Raw genomic sequence first — 25,750 nt, 5'->3', positions numbered from 1 at the left:
ATTTGTTCACCTTTTAATAAGGGAAATACATATTTACTCCATATTCTGAGTGTAAACTATTTTAGTTAGATGGCAGCCAATCTATCGTCCCACTTACATCTTTAGGAGTGGATACGGAAGATAAATTCCAGCAATGAGCTCTGTTTTAAACAATCCCAATTGCCCGAACTTTGCTGATAATTCTAGCGTTAGAACCTTTGCCGTCTGCCTGGCACTACTTGAAATCCGACTCACAAACGCCGGGGCGTGGAATCACAGCAGTAAAAAACAGGTGAAAACTTGTTCTTAGTTGTGTTCTGCAGGCGCATACAACTCCCGTCATTCCCCGTGTAAATATCAACAAATAAACAGAGGCACCGCATTTCAGATTCTGTTGCGCACCGTTCGCAACGGCGCTTGGTTTTTGTAGTTTCCACGTGGAGGACTGCCAGCGTGTTCAAGTTTGCTGGGGAGGTGCTAAAACTACACTTCCCACAAAGACGCGGAGGCGGACTCCGGTCGGCCTACGTCAATGCTTCAGCCAGCCAATGACCGCTCCGGGCGGCGGTGAGGCAAGCGCTGTCAGGAGCCAAAGTGGTTTTTTTTTTTCTTTTTTTTTTTTTTTTCCGCCGAAGCCGAGCGGGCGCTGCTAGCGGAGGCGCCATATTGGAAGGGACAAAACTCCGGCGACAGCGAGTGACACAAATAAACCCTTGGACCCCCTCGCTCCCCCACCTCTGAGGGCCGCGATGTTGTACCTAGAGGACTATCTGGAAAGTGAGTGGGCGGCACTGGCGGGCCCGACTTGGGGACCTGCGGGCGGGCGAGGGCGGGAGTGGACGGGCTGGCGGGATGGCGGGAGGGAGGGGGAGGCGGGGGATGTTTCTTTCTCACGGTAACTGGCAGCCTCGCTGTGGGCTGCCGGCTCCCTCGACCCCCCCCGACGCACGCACGCACGCACGCACGCACGCAGCGACGTATGCGCGTACTTTCGCCTTTGGCCCCGCCCCTCTGACGGACTCTCCCGTTGACAGTGATTGAGCAGCTACCAATGGACCTGCGGGACCGCTTCACCGAGATGCGCGAGATGGACCTGCAGGTGCAGAGTAAGTCGGCGCGTTTGCCCTTGTTCGCTGCGCGCGTTCAGTGCCAGACTTACTTGCCATCGACACCAGCGACTCTGCTCTTTGGCTCTCCTCCGGCTCACTCGCTAGTACAGAAGGAGTTGTCCAAAAGAACCGGCAATGCCAAATCTTGCCTCTTCTGTCTCCCACGCTAATTTTCTCCTGGCTTTTACAAGAGAAGGTGGCATTAGAGCACGTGTGCTCCTTTCTCGAATTTGTGACTGTGCAATAAAAGTTTCTATACCTTCGTTGAGAATGTAGATATGTTTTAGTGCACGTCGGCATACATGTTGCGAAGATTTTGACTTGAGACTTCATGTATAGAACATAGATTTCAGCATTTATATTTTTGTTGAAGTTCATGCTAATCAAAATTCAAGAGCGGACAACACATAGAAGCACAGGTTATATGTAGTTCTTTAGAGACCCTGGTGAACTTGGAATGTCGCATTTGAAAAGTTACACATTAAAGGATACATTCTCAACTGTCAACAATGTGGTAGTTTCTCAGTCAAAATAAGAAAGTAAATAAAATTTCACTGTAAAGCTTCTTGTCTGCTGTAACAAAAATTTTGACTTTTCTTCTTTCAGTTATAGCTTGGTAGTCCGGAGACGTGTTCCCCAAAATAACCTTGCTCTTTCATAGAACAGTATTTAATTTATTTGATCTTTTTTTTCTGTGAAGTTTCTTTAAAGAGTTTATGATTCAGAGAGGGTAAAGAATAAATACCTTTGGAGATAAAAAGGTAAATACTTAGAGCAAAATTTCGAAACAAGAAAACAGTGCTGAGTACCAAATGTATGTCCATCATGCTCTGAAAGAACCTCACACACCTTCCCCCTTTGTGAAATGAATATAATATAGCTGTTCCAACTATCTTGTAGAGATACTATATTAAAAATTTTAAATGTGAAATATACGATACATAATTAAAATGTATAATCAAGTGTACTTTGTTGGCTTTGTGTCACTCCTTTTGTTTGGAGAAATGTAAGTACTCCTTAATTGTTTGAATAATATTAATGGCTGGCCTTCATGGGGTGTATCTGCAGATGTTTCTTGATCCCATGTGTACCAGCTATGTTTGGAGTATACATAGAATTAGGATTGAGGTAAGTTTCTTGTGCTGACAGGTTTTCTTCTTAGAAGAGTAGGGGTGGGGGAAGATCTGGGTTTTGGGATATGATAGGGAAGAAAGGAGTATCATGGAAAGCGATCAGAAAACAACATTCCAGAGTGCGGGAGTCTTGAGGTAGCTAAGAACCTGCCCCCCTGCCCCTGCTTCTCTGCCCCACCATGCCACACACTTCCATATCCAGTGTTCGTGAATATTCTTTTGTTAGCCTCCTGTCGGTTTTATGTGGTGCATAATACAAGGTGATACATCATGGAAATCACCTTCTGTTCAGTGGATTGCAGTGTGGAAGTCTGAATTGTGTGTTGTTTCTCCAGCTTGCTCACGAAATTCATTTTAACTTTAATGTAGTTGAAATGCTAAATATTTGCTAAAGTAGTGTTTTCTACAGGATTGAACGTAGATTTTATCATCAGACAGATCTGAGTTCATTTTAGGGCTTTACTAACTTATTCATTGGCTTTGACCACATTGCCACTTCTGAGGGATTTTTATTGTCTTGCGGATTAAAAGAAGTACAGATAAATTAGAAAGTTTAGTACCTGATACAAAGTGGGCATTCAATAAAGGGAAGTTGTTATTTTATGCTTTCATGACAAATGTTAAGTCCTCTAGCAATTTGGACTTGATAATGTAAGTTAGAGGTTTTTTTAAACTTGCATTTTTTACAATAATTAGAATTATCTAAAGTGAATAGGTATTATGGATTAACAAAAGATATCTCTTTGTCAAATAAGTTAGGAAATGCACTATTATGCACTGCAGATCTCCAAAACAGTATAGTAAAACAGTTTTCCTCAATTTACATAGCAACAAAATCCCTTTTATTTATTTTTCCTTTTTTAGCAGACATAGAATTGAAATGACTATTCTTAGCACACACTTCAGGAAAAACTTATCTAGAACAAATAATAATGTGCGTTAAGTGAATAAATGATTGTACCTACCACGTTCAGTCATGATATGAGATGATGGGGTGCTTAATGGTATATAGCAAGAGGTTGAAACCTTTTTATCACATTTTCTTATTGAAATAAATGAGAGGATTATCAAGTGTTGATTTCAATAACAAATCGTGTTTCAGCATATTTGGCTGACTTTATACTGTTAGTTTTTGACCCCAAGCCTATACTATTCAACAGCTATGGTATAGAATCTATCTACATTGTTGACTACTTTGACTATTAGAAAAAGTTTAGAAGTAACAACAAAAATAAATTGTCAGTAGGGAAAATTGTAGCTTTTTTTTTTAGTAAGGTAATTAAGGCACCATATATTTACATTATTAAAACATGACATATTTAAGTTACAGACCAAGTAAAACAGTGTATGTGCTCAGATATTTTTTTCTTTCTTCACATCAAAGCATGTATATTCAGTGTATGAGTTTGGTCATCTAAGTATGAAATGTTATGTCCTAGATGCAATGGATCAGCTAGAACAAAGAGTCAGTGAATTCTTCATGAATGCAAAGAAAAATAAACCGGAGTGGAGAGAAGAGCAAATGGCATCCATTAAAAAGGTATGTTCAACACTCTGGATGATTTATCTGTGAATTTTTGAGACCCTCTGAGGAAGCTATTTTAAAATTAAATAGTTTGGGGGATATCAAAATGAGGGAAAGTTATCAATAGCTCTTTAGAATTTAAACGTGACTTATAAAATTAAAAATGATGTATTAAATGTTAGAGCTTCAGGTATAGGAATTTATTTTATATATAAATTTGTTTGTTTATTTTTGGCTGTGATGGGTCTTCATTGCTGCGCGCGGGCTTTCTCTAGTTGCGGCGAGCCGGGGCTACTCTTCGTTGCGGTGTGTGGGCTTCTCATTGCAGTGGCTTCTCTCGTTGTGGAGCACGGGCTCTTGGCACACGGGCTTCAGCAGTTGTGGCTTGCGGGCTCTAGAGCACAGGCTCAGTATTTGTGGCACAGGGGCCCAGTTGCTCTGCAGCATGTGGGATCTTCCCGGACCAGGGTTCGAACCCGTGTCCTCCACACCACTGCGCCACCAAGGAAGTCCAGGAATTTTTAATCATTGAAGCATCTTGGTAATTTAGAAAATTATTTCAATAATTAGTGACTCATTAGAGAGTCACAAAACCATTTAAAAAGTACATTTTTTCTTTTAATTTGTTTTGTTGTAGTTACAGGTAATTAAAGTTGCCTTGTATTTAAATGTGTATTGTCTTCCAATTTGGGCCACATACTGGGGTGAAAATTAGCAACGTTGAAGCATATTTTATATATTGCTAGGTACCTGGGTTGATGGAATCATAGAAGAACAGAATCCTAAGAATTGAAAAGATCTTTAAAAAATATTTAGTTTAAAACTCTTAATTTGTACATCAGTTGGTCCTAGAAATACAGAATTCTTTGAGTTTTTGTTAGTTTTATAGTACTCAGAGCTCTCTTCCAGTTTAGAATGGATATCAGCTCTCCCCTCAAGGTTTGCTTTAAAGGTGTGATTTAGTTTATTTGGGGATACGGTGGAAAAACTACTCACAAGCCCTCAGTTTGGTCATGACTGTGCCATTTGACTGTGTGACATGGGACAGGTCCTTTAATACCTCTGAGTAATAATGGCTCCCTTACCCCCAACCTTCATAGAATTGTTCAAGAATCAACTGAGAAAGAAATTTGAAAACTAGTTGTGTTGTTTATTTTACCACATGGGGGGAATGTTATTTCTGTTAGGAGCAAAAACTTCAGAATCTTTTATAGAATTAGTCCTGACTTGGAGGATATCTGGAGGCCCAGGTGTGTGTGAGTATAGACTTCACATATATGCATCCTAAAGTCATTCATCATGCCTTTATCCTATTAGGTTTTTGGGGTAGCACAGCTTGGATATACCCTAAAAGTCTGATACTTAATGGAACTTCATAGAATTTTTAAAAAATAATTTGCTTTATACAGGGGAGAAATCTAAAGTATTGGTTGATTATATGAATTGATACCTAGCTTAAAATGAGAATTATAGAACAGTTGGAAACAATGGACATGCAGGTCAGAATCCTTTCAATAGTTGCTTTTATAACAAGTTTTAAAAATGGTTAGCATAAATACTCTTTACAAATTAGATAAGTCTTACATCTTAAATAACATTTATTTTTGAAGAAAAAGAACTATTCATTGGCTCACATAACTTGTACTAGTATAGAGGCTAGACTTGGATGATATTTATTTTTTATTTATATCTTTTCTAGGAATTCTGAACATCTTCCTTTAATCCTTGGCTGTTGTCTAAAATTTCTAATCTTACCCCGTTCCCACCCTATCCCTAACTGGATTTTTATTGCTAATGTGTAATGACTGACAGTGATAAAAAGCTATGATAATGAAAAATGCAGTTATATGTCCTGCATACACATATTTTTAAATTATTAATTTATTCTTGAAACACGACTGTTTTTATTCAGGATTACTATAAAGCTTTGGAGGATGCAGACGAGAAGGTACAGTTGGCAAACCAGATATATGACTTGGTAAGTAAAGTTAATGTGCATGCTATGCCGTATTTGAATTATGGATTATGTTTTAAATGGTGTTGGCTTATATGTAATAGGAAGAACAGACTAAACTGAATTATTGCTCTCTTGATCCCATTTAATTTCAGAGTTTAGTGTCTACTTTTTGGTTTCTTTGTGGAAGAGAGCCAGCGAGTCCACAGTCAGTAGTAGGTCAAGAACCTTATATTTTAGCCAAATCTACGTTGCTATAAGATTGTAGCTGATGTTAGACTTTTTTTGTTTTTTTAACAAAAATGGGTGTTTATTATACTAATCCTTATCTTCTTAAGGGAGTGTGCTTACTTGCCTGATAAATCATCTTGAGATTGTTTCTGTGACAAAATACACGTAAGAGTACTATGTTGATAGTTCTTGGTAGTCTGATTAAAATGAAGAAGAGACTTATTTCAATCTGTGTTAATGGATAGCACTCAGCTGTCTATTAAGTGACGTCAGTAGATAGCACTCAGCAACTGGCAACAGGTGGCAAAACTGGGAAACATGATTAAGTGAACTTTAAAAACAGGGTTTTTTACAGTAGCAGCAGCACTTCTTAAAGATTGAAATCACCAAGAAGACAGATATATGCAATATTTCTCAAATTGGTATAATTATGGGTTTTTTTTAATGTAACGCATCTTCTCCCAAAGTATATACTTTAGGAAATACTCATTTCTGATTCTTTCTCAAAGCAAGTTAAAGCTGAAGACAAATGCTCACTTTTGATTAACTTTAGCATATGGATTCATATCTTATTTTTGTAGTCTTGTGTGGATACAGTTTTATTACTGAACAGATACATGTTAATATAAATGTCATTGGTGTGCATGACACAGATAAAAGGTACATATCCCATTTGGTATACATTGTGAATGCTATACTAAACTAGAAAGCATTTGTCATGTAAAACCACAGAAAATGCTTAATTGTTTTTACATAGTGAAAATATTTTAATGGATATAAAGACCTAGACTCTTTTGCTCATACAGTTAGTCTGAAAACAGTTTCATTAAAGATACTGACTAAAGGAGGGTAGAGTGGGCTGGTGGCTTGATTTACTGTGGAACGAAAACCAAAAAATATTCTAAATTGTTTTGGTCTTGAATTAGGTCTATAAACATAGAGAAAGACATTTATGTTTGAATCCAGGACTAATTTGTTTAAAACATTCTTTCTCATATGTAGTGACTAGGTGTCAATCTTTATTTAGAAACTACCTGCTTTTTAAATCATATAGCTCTTTGGTTCCAATCTTTTGTTTATATTTTATTTTACTACTTTTTACACCTTTATTAAAAGTACTTCATGCATTTAGAAAAAAATATGTATAACAAATATATGCTTTTTAAATGTGTGTGTGTGTATCCATCTCTTGTTTACAAACCACACTCTTCATCCACTGTGTACTTGGTGTAATGGAGTTTTATGTGGGTACAATGGAGGAATGAAGAGTAAATGCTATAAATGCTCCTGTCCTCAAGGCGTCTGTTAACTAGTTGGGAAGACATGCCCACAGAGACATGCCCATAAGTAAAGTGGAGAGCCTGTATAGAAACATGTTAACAAATAAAGATTAATACAGTTGGGTATTAAGGGGATCTGGTAAAAGACTGACCTAAGTCAAGCAGAGTTACTGTTGATTTCTTGGAGGGTATGAGATGAGTTTTGAACAGAATTTATTCAGAGCCTCGGGGGCCTGGATTCAGGTATTGTATTGAGGGGAAAGCATTTCACTCAGAGGTAATGGATAAACACAGAATGAAAATAAAAATTAGTAACTTCTTTGAGGGAGATAGGTTATCTAGGCTAGAGATTGAAGGAATAACAGGTGATGTATTAAATTTAATACAATGTAATGAATGTAATAAAAAGCAAGGACCCATAATGGATTCTTGCAGACGTGAGTTCAGCTACTTCACTGACAGTAAGACTTTGCAAAAGTTATTTAATCCTGGAACCTCAGTTTCCTTATCTGTAAAATAGCAGTATTAATTTGTGCCTTAAAGGAAGATTTGAATCAATCTCTCTCTCTCTCTTTTTCGACAGAGATATAGAGACAAATATAGATACATCTGTATACATATGTCTATATCTGTCTCTGTATATCTCTTATCTATATCTGCGCGCGCGCGCGCACACACACACACACACACACACACACACACACAGTGCTCGTAGCTTGGCAGATAGTAGGCACTCGCTCTTTAAAAAAACTCACTTCATCTCATTTCTCTATCAAGTTTTCTACTTTCCTGAAGCCACTGCTTCCCTTTCAGCTCTGCCAAGTTAAACCTGTTTTTATTTTCCATAGTCCCCCATTATTTATTTCTAAGACTGCCTTTTGTCTTTTCTCTACTCTTTCCTATCTCTGTCCCTTTCTTTCCCTCCCCTTTTCTTTTTGTTACTCCCCCCTTCTTCCTTTTTAAAGACTCCATTGCTATTCCAGGTGACCACGATATCCTTAATATAAAATCCATTCTTCTTGAGACTTTATGTTAATTTATTATCTTCCCGCCTTTGTGGCCTTTCTCAGTCTCCTTGGGTATCACTCAGAGCGGTTGCTGTTCTGAAGGGTTCTGTCTTTGACCTGCATTGTTTCTTACTCTGTTCAGTGGTTCGCATGTAAAGGTAGTTTTCTTCTCATCTTCAGCCCCAACTCCAGAGGCTGATGAGACCAAATGCCACACGGTAAAGCACTGTTGTGATGCCAGTTTTACCCCCTCCCCGCCACACTCACCACCCAAGCCGAGAAACATTTCTCCATTACTTTTCCATGTGTGTGCTCAGTTTTAGCAATTATGCAATAATTATTCTTCAAGCTCAAACTTCTCCTCTGAGTCTGTTCTTATCTGAGAATTCCTAGGCCCTGGAACTCATTGTATTAAGACTTAAGTCTTCTTGTTTTACTTCTTTCACTAGCATCACTTCTCATGAATAAATAATTGTTAAAATGTTAAAATCAATTATGCACCCTCATTAAATTCCTATAACATTTAACAGGTGAGAGCTTAGAAGGCCCTGTGCTTCAGAGGTGAATAGATAGGATATAGTGTAAGCGTAAAAATACAGTAATTTTTATTTATAGATCCTTTACCCAGTAAACAATGGTACTTGTATTTATACAGTTCTACCTAGTGGGAGAGTATAACTTTCACTCATACAGCAAATATTTATAGATCTCCAACTATGCGTGGTAACTGGTGCTGGATGGGCAGTAATGATACAGACAGGCAATGAATATAGGCAAACTAGATTATTGGAGATTTTGGTAAGTGCTGTGAAGGAAATAAACATTGTGGAAAGAGGGGGAAAGAGTGAGTCACTGGGGGAGGCTTTAAGAGTCTACTAGTCAGGATGAGTGTAGTCTAAGGAGGTGACACCTGAGGCAGTACTTGGAAAGCGAGAAAGAGCACAGCCATGTGACAGGCTTAAGGAAGAACATTTCAGGCAGGTGATGGACCAAGTGCAGTGTCTGAGGTGCAGTGTCTGAGTCTCCTTGGGTAGACTGACAGGTTGCACCAGGAAAGAGGCCAGTGTGCTTGGTGTGTTGTGGGAAAGAAGAGGGTGTGAGCGGGGCAGGCAGAGGCCGGCACGCGCAGGCCTAAAAGCCGATGAAGCAGTGTTTTTAGTCTAAGAGCAGGGGGAGGCCAGTGAAAGATGTTAAACAGAGGAGTGGGACACACCTTAGAGGACATTGTATGTATGGCTTTGCTTAAACATTATATTATTATGGAAATGTCAAGTAAGCAGGTATTATTGTTACAGGTTTTGAGATACAGCAATTGAGTATATAATTGTGTTTGATTTTGCCCCTCAATGTTTTCTATAGCACAGTATTTAATTGTATTATTTTTCATTAAAATATTTTATTTACTTTTAAAATCAATAGTAAGCTTTCTATTCCTGTGACCAGCACTGTACTGACTACCTCATTTATTAAGGAAAAAAATCAGACTGCATAAATATCCACAAATGAAGAAATTTGTGGAACTAGGGGTTCATTGGAACGAACCGACGCTTTATTTAAGAGGGTTTAGTGAAATTTGACTAACAGACTAAAAAAACATCTATCTTATTAAAATAATTTCCTTCCAGAATCCTGATGTTCATAGGTTTTAAACACTTTTTGGTGTTCCTCAGTCAGATGTCACTGTCATAAGGCCACATTAGATTACAATACCTAGTAAAGGTGATTTATATATACGCTGATAAAGCTTGAGCTCTTGGTTAATGCTTGAATGGTTTTAGCAGCCTCTTACAGCGCTAAATACCCTTGAACTTGCTTCTTTTTTATATCCTGGTTTATTCCTGAGATGATTATATTTCAGGCCCACATTTTACCTATAAATTTGAGAATTCCTCATCCGATACTCTAATTAAGGAAATATATTATGTGAGCTTGACCTTTTGATTTGTCTCCTATCCTTATTGTCTTTTAGGAGAATGATTAGATGTAGTTTATGTGCTAAGGTCTTAAGTATTTGATTCACCCTAAAGATGGATCAAATTTTCATCTAGTTTAAATTTAATTCAGGATGTGAAGAATCATTTTCATGACTTACCATCAGAGAAATGATTTGCCATCATGTTTCCTTTTTATTCCCTAGTTTGCCCTCCTGATTCCCTATTACTAGATCTTTTCATGGATAGAAATTTCTCTCTTATTGCCATGGATTTCCACTTAGAACCTTGTAGACTGAGTGCTCATTGTGAAAGGGCAAACTTGACATCTAACTTTTAGAATTTGACAGTGTTGGAAGCCATAAAATCATGGAAAAACTTTTAAAAAGCTTTATTCAGTTCAGTTTGAGTCCATCAAGTGATACATTTTAAAATTTGAATATTGGAAAACTGGGAGAGACAAAAGAGAAAGAATAAAGGATTACAGCTCTATGCAAAAATAATTAAAGGGTCAGGATTTTTTGTTTGTTTCATGCAGAGGGGCCAAGGGTGACTTAAATATTTTATGATCATGAATATATTAACAAATAATGTTGACAGAATTTCCTTTGTCTCTGTGAAGGTCAGAAAAAGGACACTAAATTTAAAGAAGTTATGATTTGGGGTTGTAGGATATGATTTAGGATTGTAGAATAAGGACCTTTTGTGGCTAGCATTTATTGACATAAAGTGGGGAGCAGATCAATAATTAGACTCTGTGGTCAGCCTTGTGTTAGAAATCTGTGGTTAATGGAAAATCTCTCGATTGGATCAGTACCCTCTTTACCACTATAAATCAGTCTTACAGGGTCAGGTGTTTCTAGAGCGGTACGGTAACTTGGGTTCTTGCTTCACCTGATATCTGGGGGGCCATTATGGAGCTCAGCTAGGATAGGTGCTTTACCCATTCAGAATCATGTAGGTAGAGGGAATGCACTTAATAATAGGTTTCAGATACATTCAGTGCAGCTCTTGCTATTGCTGTTTAATACTGTTTAAGTATCCTGTTGCTTTATAGCTTAAGTTAAATCTTGTGGTCAACTTCTTTCCAACTCCTAGTTTGATTTAGTACAGCAGTGGTGAATCGAATAAAAAGAATTCTCATTGTTTGATAATTGCTTATAATATTAATCAGTTCATAATCTTTTTTACCTACCAGTGGGAATGATTGAAAGCTCCCTTGCAAAACTCCCCACCACAATGTGGTTAAGGCTTTTCTGTATCTGTTTAATTGTGAATTCAGTTTTTCGAGTTATTAACTCTTTGGGTTCCACTGCTTTTTCTGAACTATCTGATATTGGGAATTCCATCATTATTTCCATGTTTTCAGGTATAATAAACATTATTAGTGCTATCTTAAAAGATAATTAAGCAATTCTTAAATTCAGGGGTGGAATGAGTTAGGGAGGTATGTATGGTTTCTTCATCCCACCTCGATCCCCCCCCCTCCCGCAACCGAGATTCTAACACTTCCTCTCTATACTGTCTGCCCCTATGACAGGTCACACCAGACTTTGTTTTTCTCTGAGAATTCTGTTTGTCTTCTTGTCTCTATACACTCTTTAGTTCTTTAATTATCACTCCTTTCCACCTGTTTGAAAACAATCCATTCTTCACTATCTAACTCGTTCATAATTCCTTTGTCTACAATAGCCCAATATTATATTTTTTCTTTATGTGCTACTTCTCACCCTTTCTCGCTGTTTTTTATTTTTTACATCTAGGAGATTTTTATTTGTTTGTTTATACCTTTACTGTGTTAAAATCTTACATAAATCTTGATTTGTCAGCTAAATTTTAATTCCTATGAAGGCAGGGATTCTCTCATTCTTCAGGTATTCTCTGTTTACCCAGTGCCAAGCACACGATAGGAACTCAATATTTATTAGTAGTATAGTTGTAGATAAGAAAGGCGGTGGAGTATTTTCATTGCATTAAGTAGACTTGGAATTTAGATATGAGTATTTTTTCTGATTTCCCTTGAGATTAAATTTTGACAATGTAAGAGATATTCTTGAATAACAGGTCTGTGTTCACACTTTATTATTGGAAGGGAGTTTCCATTAAAAAGGATGCTCAGTTACCTGCAGGTTCTTTGAATAGTAGCATGTGTCTATAATACGTGACCCTATAGAATTTTAAATATTGTAATTACAACTTCTACCAAGCTCTGAAAAATTATGTGTGAAGATGGAAGGAAAATTGGGCCTTGAATTATTGAAAAATCATAAACCAGCATCCCAATGATTACTGTTAATATACAAAATACAAATAATAAGACAATAGTCTTATTTTTTTTCAATTTGAATTCTATTACTTTGAGTTAAAAAATTGGCTTCTGCATGCGGAAGTTCAGAGGGCAATGTTAGGTATAAACAGTGAAGCACAATCTATTACAGATAGATCAGAGTTAAGTCTCATTTTTATAATGCACTAGTTATTGAATTTGGGCATGTTGCTTAACCCTTCTGAGCTTTAGTTTCTTCACTTATGAAATCGAGACAGTAATAACCTATCTCAAAAGATTAGAGCAAGGACTAGAAAACATAAACCTTCCAATGCACCAAACACATTAGTGGCATCTAACACCCGCAAATTGTCTTTTGCTACTCTTCTTCCCCACTCCCTCATTTAGATACACATTATTTAATCGAAAGTCTTATTTAAATTTTTTGCCCTCTGGTGTATCATAGCATTTTGACATTTGTGAGGAAGTTACTCTTAAATATAACAGTGATTAAGAGGGAAACTAGAGTTTGAAAAAGAAAGATGTTGACAATAATGTGACATGAATATTTTTCAAGACTTGGTGTTTTTTGGTTTCACTTCAAAGTAGTAAATTTGAATAAGTATTGAAAAAATTTAATATTAAGCTTTAAAAATACATTGACTTGTTGCTAGTTTGAGGTGTCATAAAATTTTCTGAAATCAGTCCAAAGATCTCTAGGTGAATGAGAAAATACAATTTTGCCACCTTAACCAAGGGCAACAGTAGTACAATAAAACTCTTTTTTTTTTTTTTTTGCGGTACACGGGCCTCTTACTGCCGTGGCCTCTCCCGCCGCGGAGCACAGGCTCTGGACGCGCAGGCCCAGCGGCCATGGCTCACAGGCCCAGCCGCTCCGCGGCACGTGGAATCCTCCCAGACCGGGGCACGAACCCGCGTCGCCTGCATCGGCAGGCGGACTCCCAACCACTGCGCCACCAGGGAAGCCCACAATAAAACCCTTTTGACCAAGCTCTTTGTGGAATGGCATTTTCTGGCTAAAAACCCTTTTGTTTCAACTCTTTACATAAATGTTTACAAGTATAATGGTCCACTCTCCTGCCTTAGAGAAATGTATGTATAGAATATAGGAGCCTCTTTGTTTGTAGACTGAGGATCTTTCATTCCTTACTGTGACAGTTATTATGGTCTGGCAGTGTGGATGGCCTTGTTATAAGTAGGAGATTAGGCTAAAAGTAATTGCAGGGCATACTAAGAACTGTTACCAACCCTCCTGTACCACCCACCGCCCATCTTTGCTTTACTTTTCATATCCTACTTCTTCCAAACATTTTCTAACAAATTGCGATTCTGGTTTCTTAAAACTTAAAATTTATTCAAGGAAACTTCGGAGATACTTAGCCTAGCACCCTCATGTTATAGATTAAAAACCTGCAGTGTAGGTTAATTGACTTGCTCAAGGATACAAAGCAGATGCGCTAAAAGAAATAAAGATTTAGGTTTCCTCATTAAACTGACACTTTAATAGTGTCCCAAATTGTGGTGGTTATCTTTGATCTTCTTTGAAACAGGTAGATCGACACTTGAGAAAGCTGGATCAGGAACTGGCTAAGTTTAAAATGGAGCTGGAAGCTGATAATGCTGGAATTACAGAAATATTAGAGAGGCGTAAGTAAACTTTACAGTTTTGCATCAATGTTGGACAGTACATGTGCACATCATTGAGGAGACACACGTCCCGCAGAGGCTTCTCAGGTGCTGCTCCTTGGTGGACGGTGGCACCTGGGTGGGATAGCTTGGTCCCCAGCAGTTGGACTGTTTGGGTCACGGATACTTGGAGAGATAATATATCATCCACTCACTCTGTATGAAAATAACATATTAAGTCATTCCATTTTTTAACATGGATATATGCTAGTAAGATGAGTGGTAGGAACAAAGATTTAAAGGAATACAACCATCTAGAAACAAGTCAGCCATCTGGCATTACGCGTTTTGACTTTGCCCTGCCAGTTTATGCACTTAAGTGTTGAGGAAGGTTGTTATTTTTTCTTCTTAAGGACTGCCTTAAAGCTTTCCCTCAGCTGTGTTACTAAGAAAGATTTTAATGAGTTCTTCAACACTTCCTCTTTTTCTCAAGAAGTCTTTCCTAAACTTTCTCTTATCAGCAAGAAACCATTTTAATATTTCTCTGCAAGACTCGACTTGATCTCCTGCTATAATTTACTCTTATCACTTCTAGGGTTTAACTCAGGAGACTTCCCCAAAATGGAGACATGAGCTCTGATTCTTTAACTAATTTAGCTCTTCCAGCCTAAATAGATAACGTCCATAAAATCAGATAGTGCTGTGCTAAGCCCAGAGTAGACACTCACTAAATGTTAGTTGAATCAAGTCAGTATTATGGCTGATTTCTAGTAGAATTTAATTAAAGGATTCAAGCATCTCTTTTCTTGGTGCATTTCAACAGCAAGAAATAGGTACAGCAACATGTACCTATTTCTACACACAGATGAAAGGTTTCTTTAGAGTGTTAGGTTACATATATCTCTGTTTATATACTCACTAGATGTCAACTAGGGCAGCAACCACACATGAATCCATCTTGGTACCCATAGTTGCATGTTTGTATTCAGAAATAGATCCATCATTTTAGATGATCATCTTATTTATTTGTGAGACTTTTATTCCAGGGGGACCCTATCTGAAGATAATAAGTATTTTGAGGCAAAATAAAATATTTTATTTTATTTTTTTGAAATGCTGATGGTAGCTGTGAGTAGCAATAAGCCATGCCTATTCAGTGCTGCAGGAAGGTTAATGAAGCATCCTCTGTAAGGACGCAGACATATGAAAGTAAATTAGATCAAGTTATAAAAATTGCTCCACCCTGTGCCCTGCCATAATTTCATCTCAAGGGATCAAGATAAACCCAGGAAATTTCTTTAAAAGTATTTTAAAGCTTGGCGGTAGAGATTCTATGCATCACTTTTCACAAACAAAATCCCTAACTTCTTTTAGGAAGTCTTTACTATCGCATGTCATTTTAATGATCAAAGGATTTTCTTTCATATAGTAATGTCCCATTGCCTAATACTTTAGACTCTCCCATTAAAAGGTCTTCAGCTCAGTAACTCTAGGTTGAGTTTTTCAGATCAGTAATGGAGTTATAATACCCATTCATCCACTTATGTTGTACCAAATGTCGTGAATTCCCTAACTCAGACATTAGCGTGCTTTGACATATACTTAAGGTGAATATTGAAAAATAGGTTACTTATTGTTTAGAAAGAGGATCAGATTGGCTCAGGGTAAAATTGGCAGTGGTGACCCTCTAATGTGTTTGGCTAAAATGATACAGGCATAGGCATCAGAGCTTGCCAGTTCTTTGCTGGTTAAGGGTACAGAATGCCTGTATTTGATTGATGTGTAAAGAAGTTCTGTGGCGATATCTCATGTGGTATATCTCTATGCCTCTCTTTTTTTTTTTTTTAGGATCTCTGGAATTAGATACTCCTTCACAGCCAGTGAACAATCACCATGCTCACTCACATACTCCAGTGGAAAGTAAGTTTGATTTAGGACAGCTAAAATTTTAAAGACAATTAAAAATTCATTATATTATCTATGTATTCTCTTTCACTAGCTTTACACAACCAATTGAGAAACGAATATCCTCCCCTTTTATTCTGTGAGACGTATTTTTTTTTCATTGCAATTACTGGCAGATTTATCTTCTTCATTTGGGAAGAGCATATTTGATTTGGGAACAGGTAGTCTGTTTTCCCTGGAATTCATTGCGGAAGAACATGTGGTACTAGTAGCAGTGTATACTGACCACATACAGATACCTGATTCTCTCCAGGGAGTGTTAGAACTAAGCCAAACAGTGAACTACTTGATTGTGGGCTCTTTGTCTTTTTTATCCTTGCTTTTCAATTTTTTAGCTTACTGTTGGCTTATAATAAAGTCTCAAATGGTTGGTGAGTTAGTGAGTAAATGAATGGTTAGTCAGATGCTAGCTGGCTAGATGACCGTATCAGTGCCTTTTTTTGACAGAGCAATTTGATATGAAAGAAAGATTGATTGAAAATTATTTTAAATTGTAGTTAATGTTTTGAAAACAAAATTCTCCTCATGTTATATGTGAAACCATGGTGTATCATGGGTTGTCTTCACTACTTTCCTATTAAAGTTTTTTAAATGTCCAAGCAGTCTGCTCTTACTAAAACAGGTGACACAGAGAGTTCTGTTTGTCCTGTCTTCTCAGAAAACATAATGTTCTGTATTCCATGAGGAACTCAGATCATAACTGTATCAGTTTATAACCAGATGGAGTACAATATTATGCCTTGTCTATAGTTCTCTAAAATTTAAAAAAATTGAATTTTTTATTTATATTCAGAAAGGAAATATAATCCAACTTCTCACCATACGACAACAGATCATATACCTGAAAAGAAGTTTAAATCTGAAGCTCTTTTATCTACCCTAACATCAGATGCCTCTAAGGAAAATACGCTAGGTAAGTTTATTATCTTAAATATGATTGTTTTCTTTTTTTGTTTGCGTTAAACTAAAGGGAAATGACAGCAATTAAGATTAATTATACAGATTCTTTACCTGGTTAAAGTATACGATAGGAAAAAAGAAGTAAAAATGTGACATGAAAATTTTAAATTTAGTGATTATATCTGTGCTGAGAACTAATATATTTTAAGCTCACTAACTTTATGTTCTCTCTAACCATTTTTATTGCTTCTTTAATTCTATACAGGTTGTCGAAATAATAATTCTACAGCTTCTTCTAACAATGCTTACAATGTGAATTCCTCCCAGCCTCTGGCATCCTATAATATTGGCTCCTTGTCTTCAGGAACTGGTGCAGGGGCAATTACCATGGCAGCAGCTCAAGCAGTTCAAGCTACAGCTCAGGTAAAAAGGAAAAAGGTTTGGAAACAATGTTAAATTTTGTCTGGATCCTTGGCAAACTCAAATAGAAACAACTAGATAGGAACAAAAAGAGTTTTCTTGCATTGTAAAGTTTCATTTTTAAATCATAGTTTTATGATATCTGACATTTTATTTAATGAAATGAATATGCAGAAATTCCCTGATTGATAATGAAAAGTAAAAAATAGATTCATACAACCTCATGCAGATCCCTTCTCATAGTAATTGCTCATGACGCCCATATTCTTGACTGTAAGCCACAGCACCTGCTAGGACTATACTTTATTCTTTCTACCAGTTCCAGGGCTTTCTCTATAGCCTCAGAACGTAGGTTGCCTTGAGTTTGTTCACTTCTGTACTGGTTATCTGTATTCCTTAAGATACCCATCCTGTAGTTACTTCAGAACTAGGTAAAAACTGATCTTAAATCTTTACATAAAATAGCTTAAATTACAATGATGAAAATAATGGTTTAAACAAAATAATATTGGATAAGCCAAAGTAATGCTGTAACTAGTAAGACTTGAAAAAGAAAATATACACACTTATATTTATTAATACTACCAATGAATGTCTTTCTAAGATGAAAGAGGGACGAAGAACATCAAGTTTAAAAGCCAGTTATGAAGCATTTAAGAATAATGACTTTCAGCTGGGAAAAGAGTTTTCCATGCCCAGGGAAGCAGCTGGCTATTCATCATCTTCAGCGCTCATGACTACATTGACACAGAACGCCAGCTCATCCGCAGCAGATTCACGGAGCGGGAGAAAGAGCAAGTAAGTTTTATTGCTACAGTAGCCCGTACCTTTACTAAGTATGCAGACTACCTGGCATCCAGCTGGGCTTCCATATATTAAACAAAGGCAGCATGATATGATGGGTCAGGGTGAACTTTGGGGAGGTGGGAAGACATGACATTTCCTTCACACTGACTTACTTTGAAAGGGATGAAGTCTTTAAAAAGTGCTAAGAGACCGTAATTTTTCTAGAGTCTTAAATTGGGTTTATTAATAAATGACTTCTTTTTACTTTCTTTTGTTCATTAAGATAAAGCATTTTATGAAACTTTTTCTGCTTATAACACCTTATTTTGTCCTGTGTTTCCTGGAAATTTTTTTAAATAAGATTCTTCATTTTGATTAAGAGCAAGTTGTCTTACTTCTTGGTATTACATCCCCAAAATTGAAATTATGAAAATATCCCTAGATTTTGTAGATGAGACTCTTAAGATGATTATATAAAAACCGAACAGCATTTGGCACCATCTTTCCAAAGTACCTGCATATGTTAGGTATTCATACATAGTGAAAGTTCAAATGCTCGATCAAAAGAATTGTATCATAATTTTATCATAATTTATTCTTTAAATGTATTTTCTGCAAGTAAATGTTGTATTTTCTGGGTTCCTGTACTTTCTGTGACTAAATCTCTAAAAGAATGATCAATGTAGAATTACCACAAAAGTGCTTAATATCTTAAAAATTCATTAATGACCCAAACTTTTTATAACTGCCGATGATAAATTTTTGCATTTTTAAAATTTATTAGCATACGGATAATGGTAAATTTCTTGTGAATTTTAACACTTTTTGTTTCCTGTCCTACACAGGTAAGTATTCACATGTCAGTTGATGGTCATGATTATTTTCATCAAATGCTTCTGTGTATTTGTATTTTAGATTTTGATGAAGAGTATTCAGTTTGCTTAAAAATACAAAGAATGTCTGTAAGGTAGCCATAACTAATACTAATTCTTAAAAGTATTACCTACAATTTAAATCAATGGTAAGTAGTAACTGATTAAAAATTTATTCTAAAAACTTTGAAATATTTTGAAAGAATTTCCTTTAAATATATTTGCTCTCCAGAAAACAAAAATCTCAGATAAAAATAAACTGTTATGAAAAATGTTTTATTGCTCTAAACAATTGTGCTTTTAAATCTGTTTATCAGATTATTTGAGTGTTAAATATTAATTTATACATTTAATGTTATTTCATATCATACCACTTACTTAGAAGTTATTTTCAGGTAACTTCTTATGGATGCTGAGCAAATAAAACTGATACTGTTTTTTTCAGAAACAACAACAAGTCTTCAAGCCAGCAGTCATCATCTTCCTCCTCCTCTTCTTCCTTATCATCATGTTCTTCGTCATCAACTGTTGTACAAGAAATCTCTCAACAGACAACAGTTGTACCAGAATCTGATTCGAACAGTCAGGTTGATTGGACTTATGACCCAAATGAACCACGATACTGCATTTGTAATCAGGTAAAAATCTGACATAGGTCTATAAAAGCATAATCTGAATAAATTAGGAAAAAGAGCTACTCCATTTTTATAGAGTTCTTTTTACTCCAGTTAAAAATATCTTTGCTTCTTTAATATATTTTTCTCCTGCTTCTTATAAAAATGACGTGTTTGCTGTAAATACAAACAGTATAAAGAAACATATAAGTCATCCATAATCTCGGCCCTCAGATATAACCTATAATTAAACATTTCTATGTACTACTACTATGTACCCCACATGGATGTTGTCTTAGCCTGCTCAGGCTGCCATAATAAAATACAACAGACTGGGTGGCTTAAACAACAGAAATTTGTTTTCTCACAGTTTTGGAGGCTGGCTAGTCTGAAATTAAGGTGCTGGCCAATTGTGTTCCTGGTGAGGGCTCTCTTCCTGGCTTGCAGACGGCCCCCTTCTTGTTGAGTCCTCACATGGTGAAGAAAGAGAGCTTTGGTATCTCTTCCTTTCGTATAAGGACACCAACTTGAGTGAATTAGGACTCCACCCTTATGGCCTCATTTAACCTTTATCCTCTCCTCACAGGCAGTCACATTGGGGGTTAAGACTTTAACACATGAATTTTGGGAAGGGACACAAGCATTCAGTTCATAATACATATGTACACAGATACACACATAGGTGTATGTGTATTTGAATTTGACAGTTGGGATCATGGTATGTCCTTTTATGTAACTGGCTTTTTTCACTAAATCATGTGTACTGAACATGATTTTTCTTGTCATTTTTTTCTTCTCACAGTTATCTGTTATAGTCTGTACTGTAACTTATTTAGTCAATATTTAGCTATAAATTATTTTAGTGGTTTTATTTTTTAAAAATTACAAATAACATTATGGTAGGCATTTTTTATGTAATCCATTTCATACATCTAATTTTTAGGACAGTCCTTTAGAATTAAAATTAAGTTATAAATATTTGATACCAACTACCAAATTATCTTCTAAAATTTATTACCAAAATTAATAAATTGATGAATATGCCTGTTTCCTAAACCCTGTCCAGCACTCTTAAAAACCATGTACCAATTTTGATAGTTTTGAATCACACAGTTGTTTCAATTTACCTTAGTAAGATTGGATTTTTTTGGCCATTTTGATTTCTTCTTTTATGTGTTGGCTGATTTTTTCTATCATTTTTGTCACATATAAATATTTTGCTTGGTTTAGTTTTTTAATTCTAAAATTCCAATTTTATGTAGTAATGACTGTCAGTCTTTTTCTTTATGAATTCAGCCATGGATTACATCCTTAGGAAGGCCTCTTCCCCTTTACCCCTTATAAATGTGTCTTGATTTTTAAATGTTTTCATCTGTTGATATGCTTTAATTTCTTCACATTTAAATCTTTAATCTGTCTGCAGTATATTGTGTTTAACAGTGTGAGTTGCCAGTCTAATTTTTAAGAATATGCCATTTAAGAGTTTGCTAGGTCTGCTGTCACCTGATAAACATTTTTTAACGTTAATGATTAAGAATATCCTATAAATATCCTGGCAGTAGAGGTAGATTACCTACAAAAGAACAAAATCAGATTCACCCTAGATTTCCCCTCTATAACACTAAAAACTAGAAGTTGATGAAATATGTCTGTAGAGCTTTCAGGGAGAGATCTAAGTGCCCCCGCCCCCGGCCCCTACCCCACACCCCCGCAAATCGTTACGCAGAGAAGTTGTTCATCATGTGCATAGAACCGCAAACAGGTATTTTCACTCATGCAAAGAATCAGGAAGTACGCCATCTAGTAATATAAACTCTATCTGAAAACGTATTCAGTTCATTGAGAACTTAAATGAATTCAGGAATTAGGAAGTCGTGCTGTAAAGTGCTAGTGAAGAACAGCAAAAAGAAAAATGAGAAAGGACATATAATAAATAGCTAATAAGTTTAGAAGTTTCAGTGAAATGGGCTATTGACTGCAAAAATATAAATGACCTAACCTGACCCAAGAAAAAGTAAAAAAAAACTTAAGTATGTAAATAATCAAGAAAGAAACTTAAAATCTTTATAAAAGGAACCACCCAAAAAGTTGGCTCCTTTGTCGAGGTAGTCTACAGAACAAATTCTTGCAGACTTTCAAAGAGCACATAATTTCTGTGTATCTCCCCATACATCCCAGTCCCAAAAAAACCTTCCAGAAAAAAAAACTGTAAACTGTGTAAAACTATATGCCCTGTTTCTTAATGCAGTTGTATATTCAGTGTATTTCCCTCTATTTTCTTAACAGTATCATAGACAATTAATTTGGGTTTAGGTGCTTGTTATATAGTCATAACAAAAATACTTAATTTTCTTTTAACTAGGTATCCTATGGTGAGATGGTGGGCTGCGATAACCAAGATGTAAGTATTAAATTTTTCTATTTAGGAATGAAATAATCACAGATTATTATTGCTAGAATGTATACTTTTTTGTTTACTGTGTCTCTCAGTATAAGAAAACAGGTTTGAAGTTATGTTAATTATAATAATGCTAGAGTATTCCTCCCCCAAATAGGATAGTATGCCTTAATGTATTCCCTATTATAACTTTTTTAAAGCTAATTTTACAGTTTTATGTGCAGATTATACTTCTCAAAAGGTGCTATGTTGTATGAAAATTAGAAACACCCTCCTCCCCTTTTGCCAAAGAGTGCTGTGTTTGCTAGAATTCAGTTCACTTATCACAGTGAAGAATTGGAACTTTAGAACAGTACATTCTTTCAGGAAGCATGGTGCTAAGGTGAAGGCTCTAACGGGGGTTATTTTCCTCCTGTTAGTGTAGTATTTCCTAAGGTACTCTGCTAGTGTCAGCTGATAAGAGCCACTTCTGATATTAAAAAATAAAGAAGGTTTGAAAGAAAAGAATTCCTATTTATTTTCTTTGAAGCTTAATTTGGGTTAGAGATATGTTTTGAATGCTGAGAATATTTTTGTCTAGTAGTTTCCACTCCCTTCTTAACTGTCACACAGCTCAGCCCCCTCTTGTCCATGTTTTCCTCCAGAGGGGTAACTGAACCCTGAATTCTAAAGAGGACTAATCAGTAATGTCAAGATCCTAAGGTTAATAATAAGAGTTTTAAATTTTTAAAACAATTTGAAAATTGATCAGGGTTGGCTCATGAAAATGTGTGCTTTCCTGACCTGCCAGGTTCCCAACAACATGTTCACATAGAGAAAGACTTTCCTTCCACTCCCTGTGCAGAACCACTGTGGGCTGTTTGTGATTATTGCAAAACCATTTCAAGAAGACCATTGTAAACTGTCTTCTGGGGCGCTTAGTGCAAATGAGGGATGAGAGTTCTGTGAATAGTTCTGTCATGCTCTCTCTGATCCCTCTCATTCCCAGTTGAGCTCTTCTAAGTGCTAAGATTTTCTGTGAAAGTGTAGAACCACTTAGTATATTGCACAGTGGAACTCCTTTTCTCTGCATATCTAGGAATAGATACACCAGAAAGGAAACCCAGGGCAATCCTTTATGTCTTAATTACAAGTAGCTTGTTCTACTTTATGAGGAAATGAGTAAGGCTGAATATTAAATAAAATCTTTAAAATACATTTACCACCTATGTGAGAGACCCATCTCACTTCTTCTTGTCCTTGTGAGTTGGTATCAATGTACTCTCCAGCTTAACGGAAATTAGTGAATTTTGTTCATTATTTAAGATTATGGGAGTAGATTACATGAACCTCAGAGTTAACAAAGATGCACAATTTTCTGTGTCTCCATTTCCTCATCTCTGAAACTTACCAGTTGGACTAAATGAACAACAAATCAGCTCCTAGATGTCAAAGTTCTGTTTCCATGGCTCTAATTATTAATATTTAGTCTGCTGGGCATATTTTAACATACTTCCTAATCTTTTACTAAAAACTATTTCTTTGCATTTTTGCTTTCTAGTGCCCCATAGAATGGTTCCATTATGGATGTGTTGGATTGACAGAAGCACCAAAAGGAAAATGGTACTGTCCACAGTGCACTGCTGCCATGAAAAGAAGAGGCAGTCGGCACAAATAAGGGTGGTCGTTTCATTTGAGAAAGAAAAAAACTCCAACATTTTATATAGGACTTTAAAAAAAGGAAAAAAAGAGAGAGAAGAGACAATGCATTTCCAGGCAACCACTTAAAGGATTTACATAGACAATCCTATAAGATCTTGAACTTGAATTTTATGGGTTGTATTTTAATAATGTAAGTAAATTATTTATGCACTCCTGCTGTGCTCTGAATATTATTCCAGTCAGCCTTGGATTATTTCAGTGGCCAACATATGCAGACGTTTGTACTCCTCAACCATTTTCTCCAAGTAATGGGCATTCTATAATTTAGACTTCAAAGAATTCCAACGATGAAGATTTTAAGAAAAGGATTTTATATTCAACAGGTATGTTCTGCTGCATGTACTGTACTCCAGAGCTGTTACGTAACACTGTATATAAATGGTTGCAAAACAAAAAAAAAGTCAGTGCTTCTAAAAAGAATTTAAGATAATGGTTTTTTAAATGCCTTTATAATAAGCTTTGTTTCTTTGTGAAACTAAATTCAGCGGGCTGAAGGAAATGGTTCATGTGATAAAGTGGGCTGGTGTCCTCTAGAGTACCTGGGTACATAAACAGAAATTCCTGTAGGTAAAAACTAATCTGTGCCATTAGTCTTTATATGTTTCTGCATCCAGATAGAGTGCAGTTCATGAGGGTGGGAGGGGGAGGGGCTGAGGGGAAAGGGTGTTTAAGTGATACATTTTTATACCAAATGTGTTTATTTTTTTGTGCAAGTAATCCTTAAGATTGGAATTGTATTAGGTGTTAAAATAAAGTTTTTAAAAAATTACTTGTATTTATACTTCACACTTAATAATGAAAATTTCTTAATTCCAACTAACTTCCGATGTTCATAATCTAAAAAAGACAGAGACCCAGGACACAGAATGCTGCGTAATCTGTTATTTCTTTAATAATGCTTGGAATTTGTGATATGAAAATAAGGGAAAGACATTTTTAATGCAAATTTGAAATGCAAATGTATTTTTCTAGAACATCTCCCTGACTTTTCCTTCAGTCTAAGGGACATGAAAGAAGTCTAACTACAGCAGATAAAATGAAAATAATGATTGTAGTTGTTGTGACTTGTGGCAGTGTGGCCAGCGTAAGTAAAGAGAACCCTTGGATTGGAGCTTAAAATTCAGTTCTCTTTTTGATTCTACCACATGTTGGTATGACAGTTAATTCACATCTTTAGTCACTCTGGGCCTTATTAAACCAGGGTGACACTGGCTTCAGGATGTCTATAAAGCACTCCTAAGGTTTTATTCTATAGGTGCTATTTAAATTATAAATTTTGCATAGTGGAAGTTTTATTTAAGGTATAATATCGAGTCTGGTCGATAGAAAAATCCTTAAAACGTTAGAAATACTTATTATGTTGTATTTCTTTTATATTGAAAGTTACTGGGCCCATCAGATTTCTGCTTTAATCAAAACCACTTATGAGCCTCTTAGAACTTATACAGAAAACTATGAAATCTATGCAATGCTACCCAAAGGGTATGGATTAGATAGGGGATTTCAGAGGTCTCTTTCCAGCTTCTAGATTCCATAATTCTGAGCTGCTGCAGTCTGATTTTATAACTGGACAGCCCATAAGACTAAGTTAGGTTCATTTGTGGGTACTCATGATTTCATGATACTCAGTATTTTCATGGAGATTTTATAAACCTTTAAAAAATAATATATAATGTAGTATTCAGTTAACTTATTAGCATGTTGCCTGGAGATGCTCAGTGGTATTGTTTAATCTGTATATAATGACTTTTCCAAACTCATTTGTTTTATAGGAATTGGTCAAAGGGAAAAAGCCTTATGTACAGCCTTATTTTAAGAGAAAGTTCCTTGTCAGAGTCAGGAACATCCCTATTTCCAGCTGCTATAGCCCCTTTCAATGTGTGAGTTCCACTACTTAACTAAATCACTCAGAAAAACATTTCGACAAATTTTAAGCTCAGACATTTAATATTTTATGAAGTGTGTATAAAGAAGTAAACCAAAATTTTGTGCAGTTACTTAGTAATGGGTAGAACCTGTTCATATCTGAGAT

At 36.1% G+C, this 25,750-nt stretch overlaps 1 protein-coding gene across 3 annotated transcripts; it reads left to right on the top strand.

Moving 5' to 3' along the window:
• The first annotated feature begins 581 nt into the window (after positions 1–581).
• ING3 (inhibitor of growth family member 3) lies at positions 582–24,487 on the top strand. Of its 3 annotated transcripts, XM_027102089.1 has the most exons (12): positions 585–756; positions 1,014–1,085; positions 3,661–3,761; positions 5,659–5,724; positions 13,987–14,083; positions 15,911–15,982; positions 16,821–16,940; positions 17,193–17,350; positions 17,952–18,145; positions 19,451–19,643; positions 21,982–22,020; positions 23,558–24,487. In XM_027102089.1, exons 1-12 carry the CDS (start codon positions 729–731, stop codon positions 23,672–23,674), a joined length of 1,257 nt encoding a protein of 418 aa, XP_026957890.1. In that variant the 5' UTR covers positions 585–728; the 3' UTR covers positions 23,675–24,487. The 3 variants fall into 3 exon arrangements, 2 of the variants coding, with proteins under 2 accessions (XP_026957891.1, XP_026957890.1); XR_003431908.1 differs by lacking the exons at positions 13,987–14,083; positions 17,193–17,350; positions 17,952–18,145; ... (1 more) ...; positions 21,982–22,020; positions 23,558–24,487 and having other exon boundaries at positions 584–756; positions 16,821–16,921; XM_027102090.1 differs by lacking the exons at positions 13,987–14,083; positions 15,911–15,982; positions 16,821–16,940; ... (3 more) ...; positions 21,982–22,020; positions 23,558–24,487 and adding an exon at positions 5,856–12,943 and having other exon boundaries at positions 582–756.
• The last annotated feature ends 1,263 nt before the right edge of the window (positions 24,488–25,750 follow it).

This window comes from Aethalodelphis obliquidens, unplaced genomic scaffold (assembly GCF_003676395.1).
Source record: "Aethalodelphis obliquidens isolate GAN/ISIS:26980383/991018 unplaced genomic scaffold, ASM367639v1 scaffold5, whole genome shotgun sequence".
Lineage (NCBI taxonomy): Eukaryota > Metazoa > Chordata > Mammalia > Artiodactyla > Delphinidae > Aethalodelphis > Aethalodelphis obliquidens.
Note: the sequence above shows the minus strand (reverse complement) of the source record. Positions and strands in the feature narration are given on the sequence as shown.

Coding starts and splice junctions, on each gene's coding strand:
- ING3 (XM_027102089.1), top strand. CDS start 729: ATGTTGTACCTAGAGGACTATCTGGAAA. Junction 15,983..16,820: donor CTCACATACTCCAGTGGAAA/GTAAGTTTGATT, acceptor ATTTATATTCAG/AAAGGAAATATAATCCAACT. Junction 22,021..23,557: donor TGGGCTGCGATAACCAAGAT/GTAAGTATTAAA, acceptor TTTGCTTTCTAG/TGCCCCATAGAATGGTTCCA.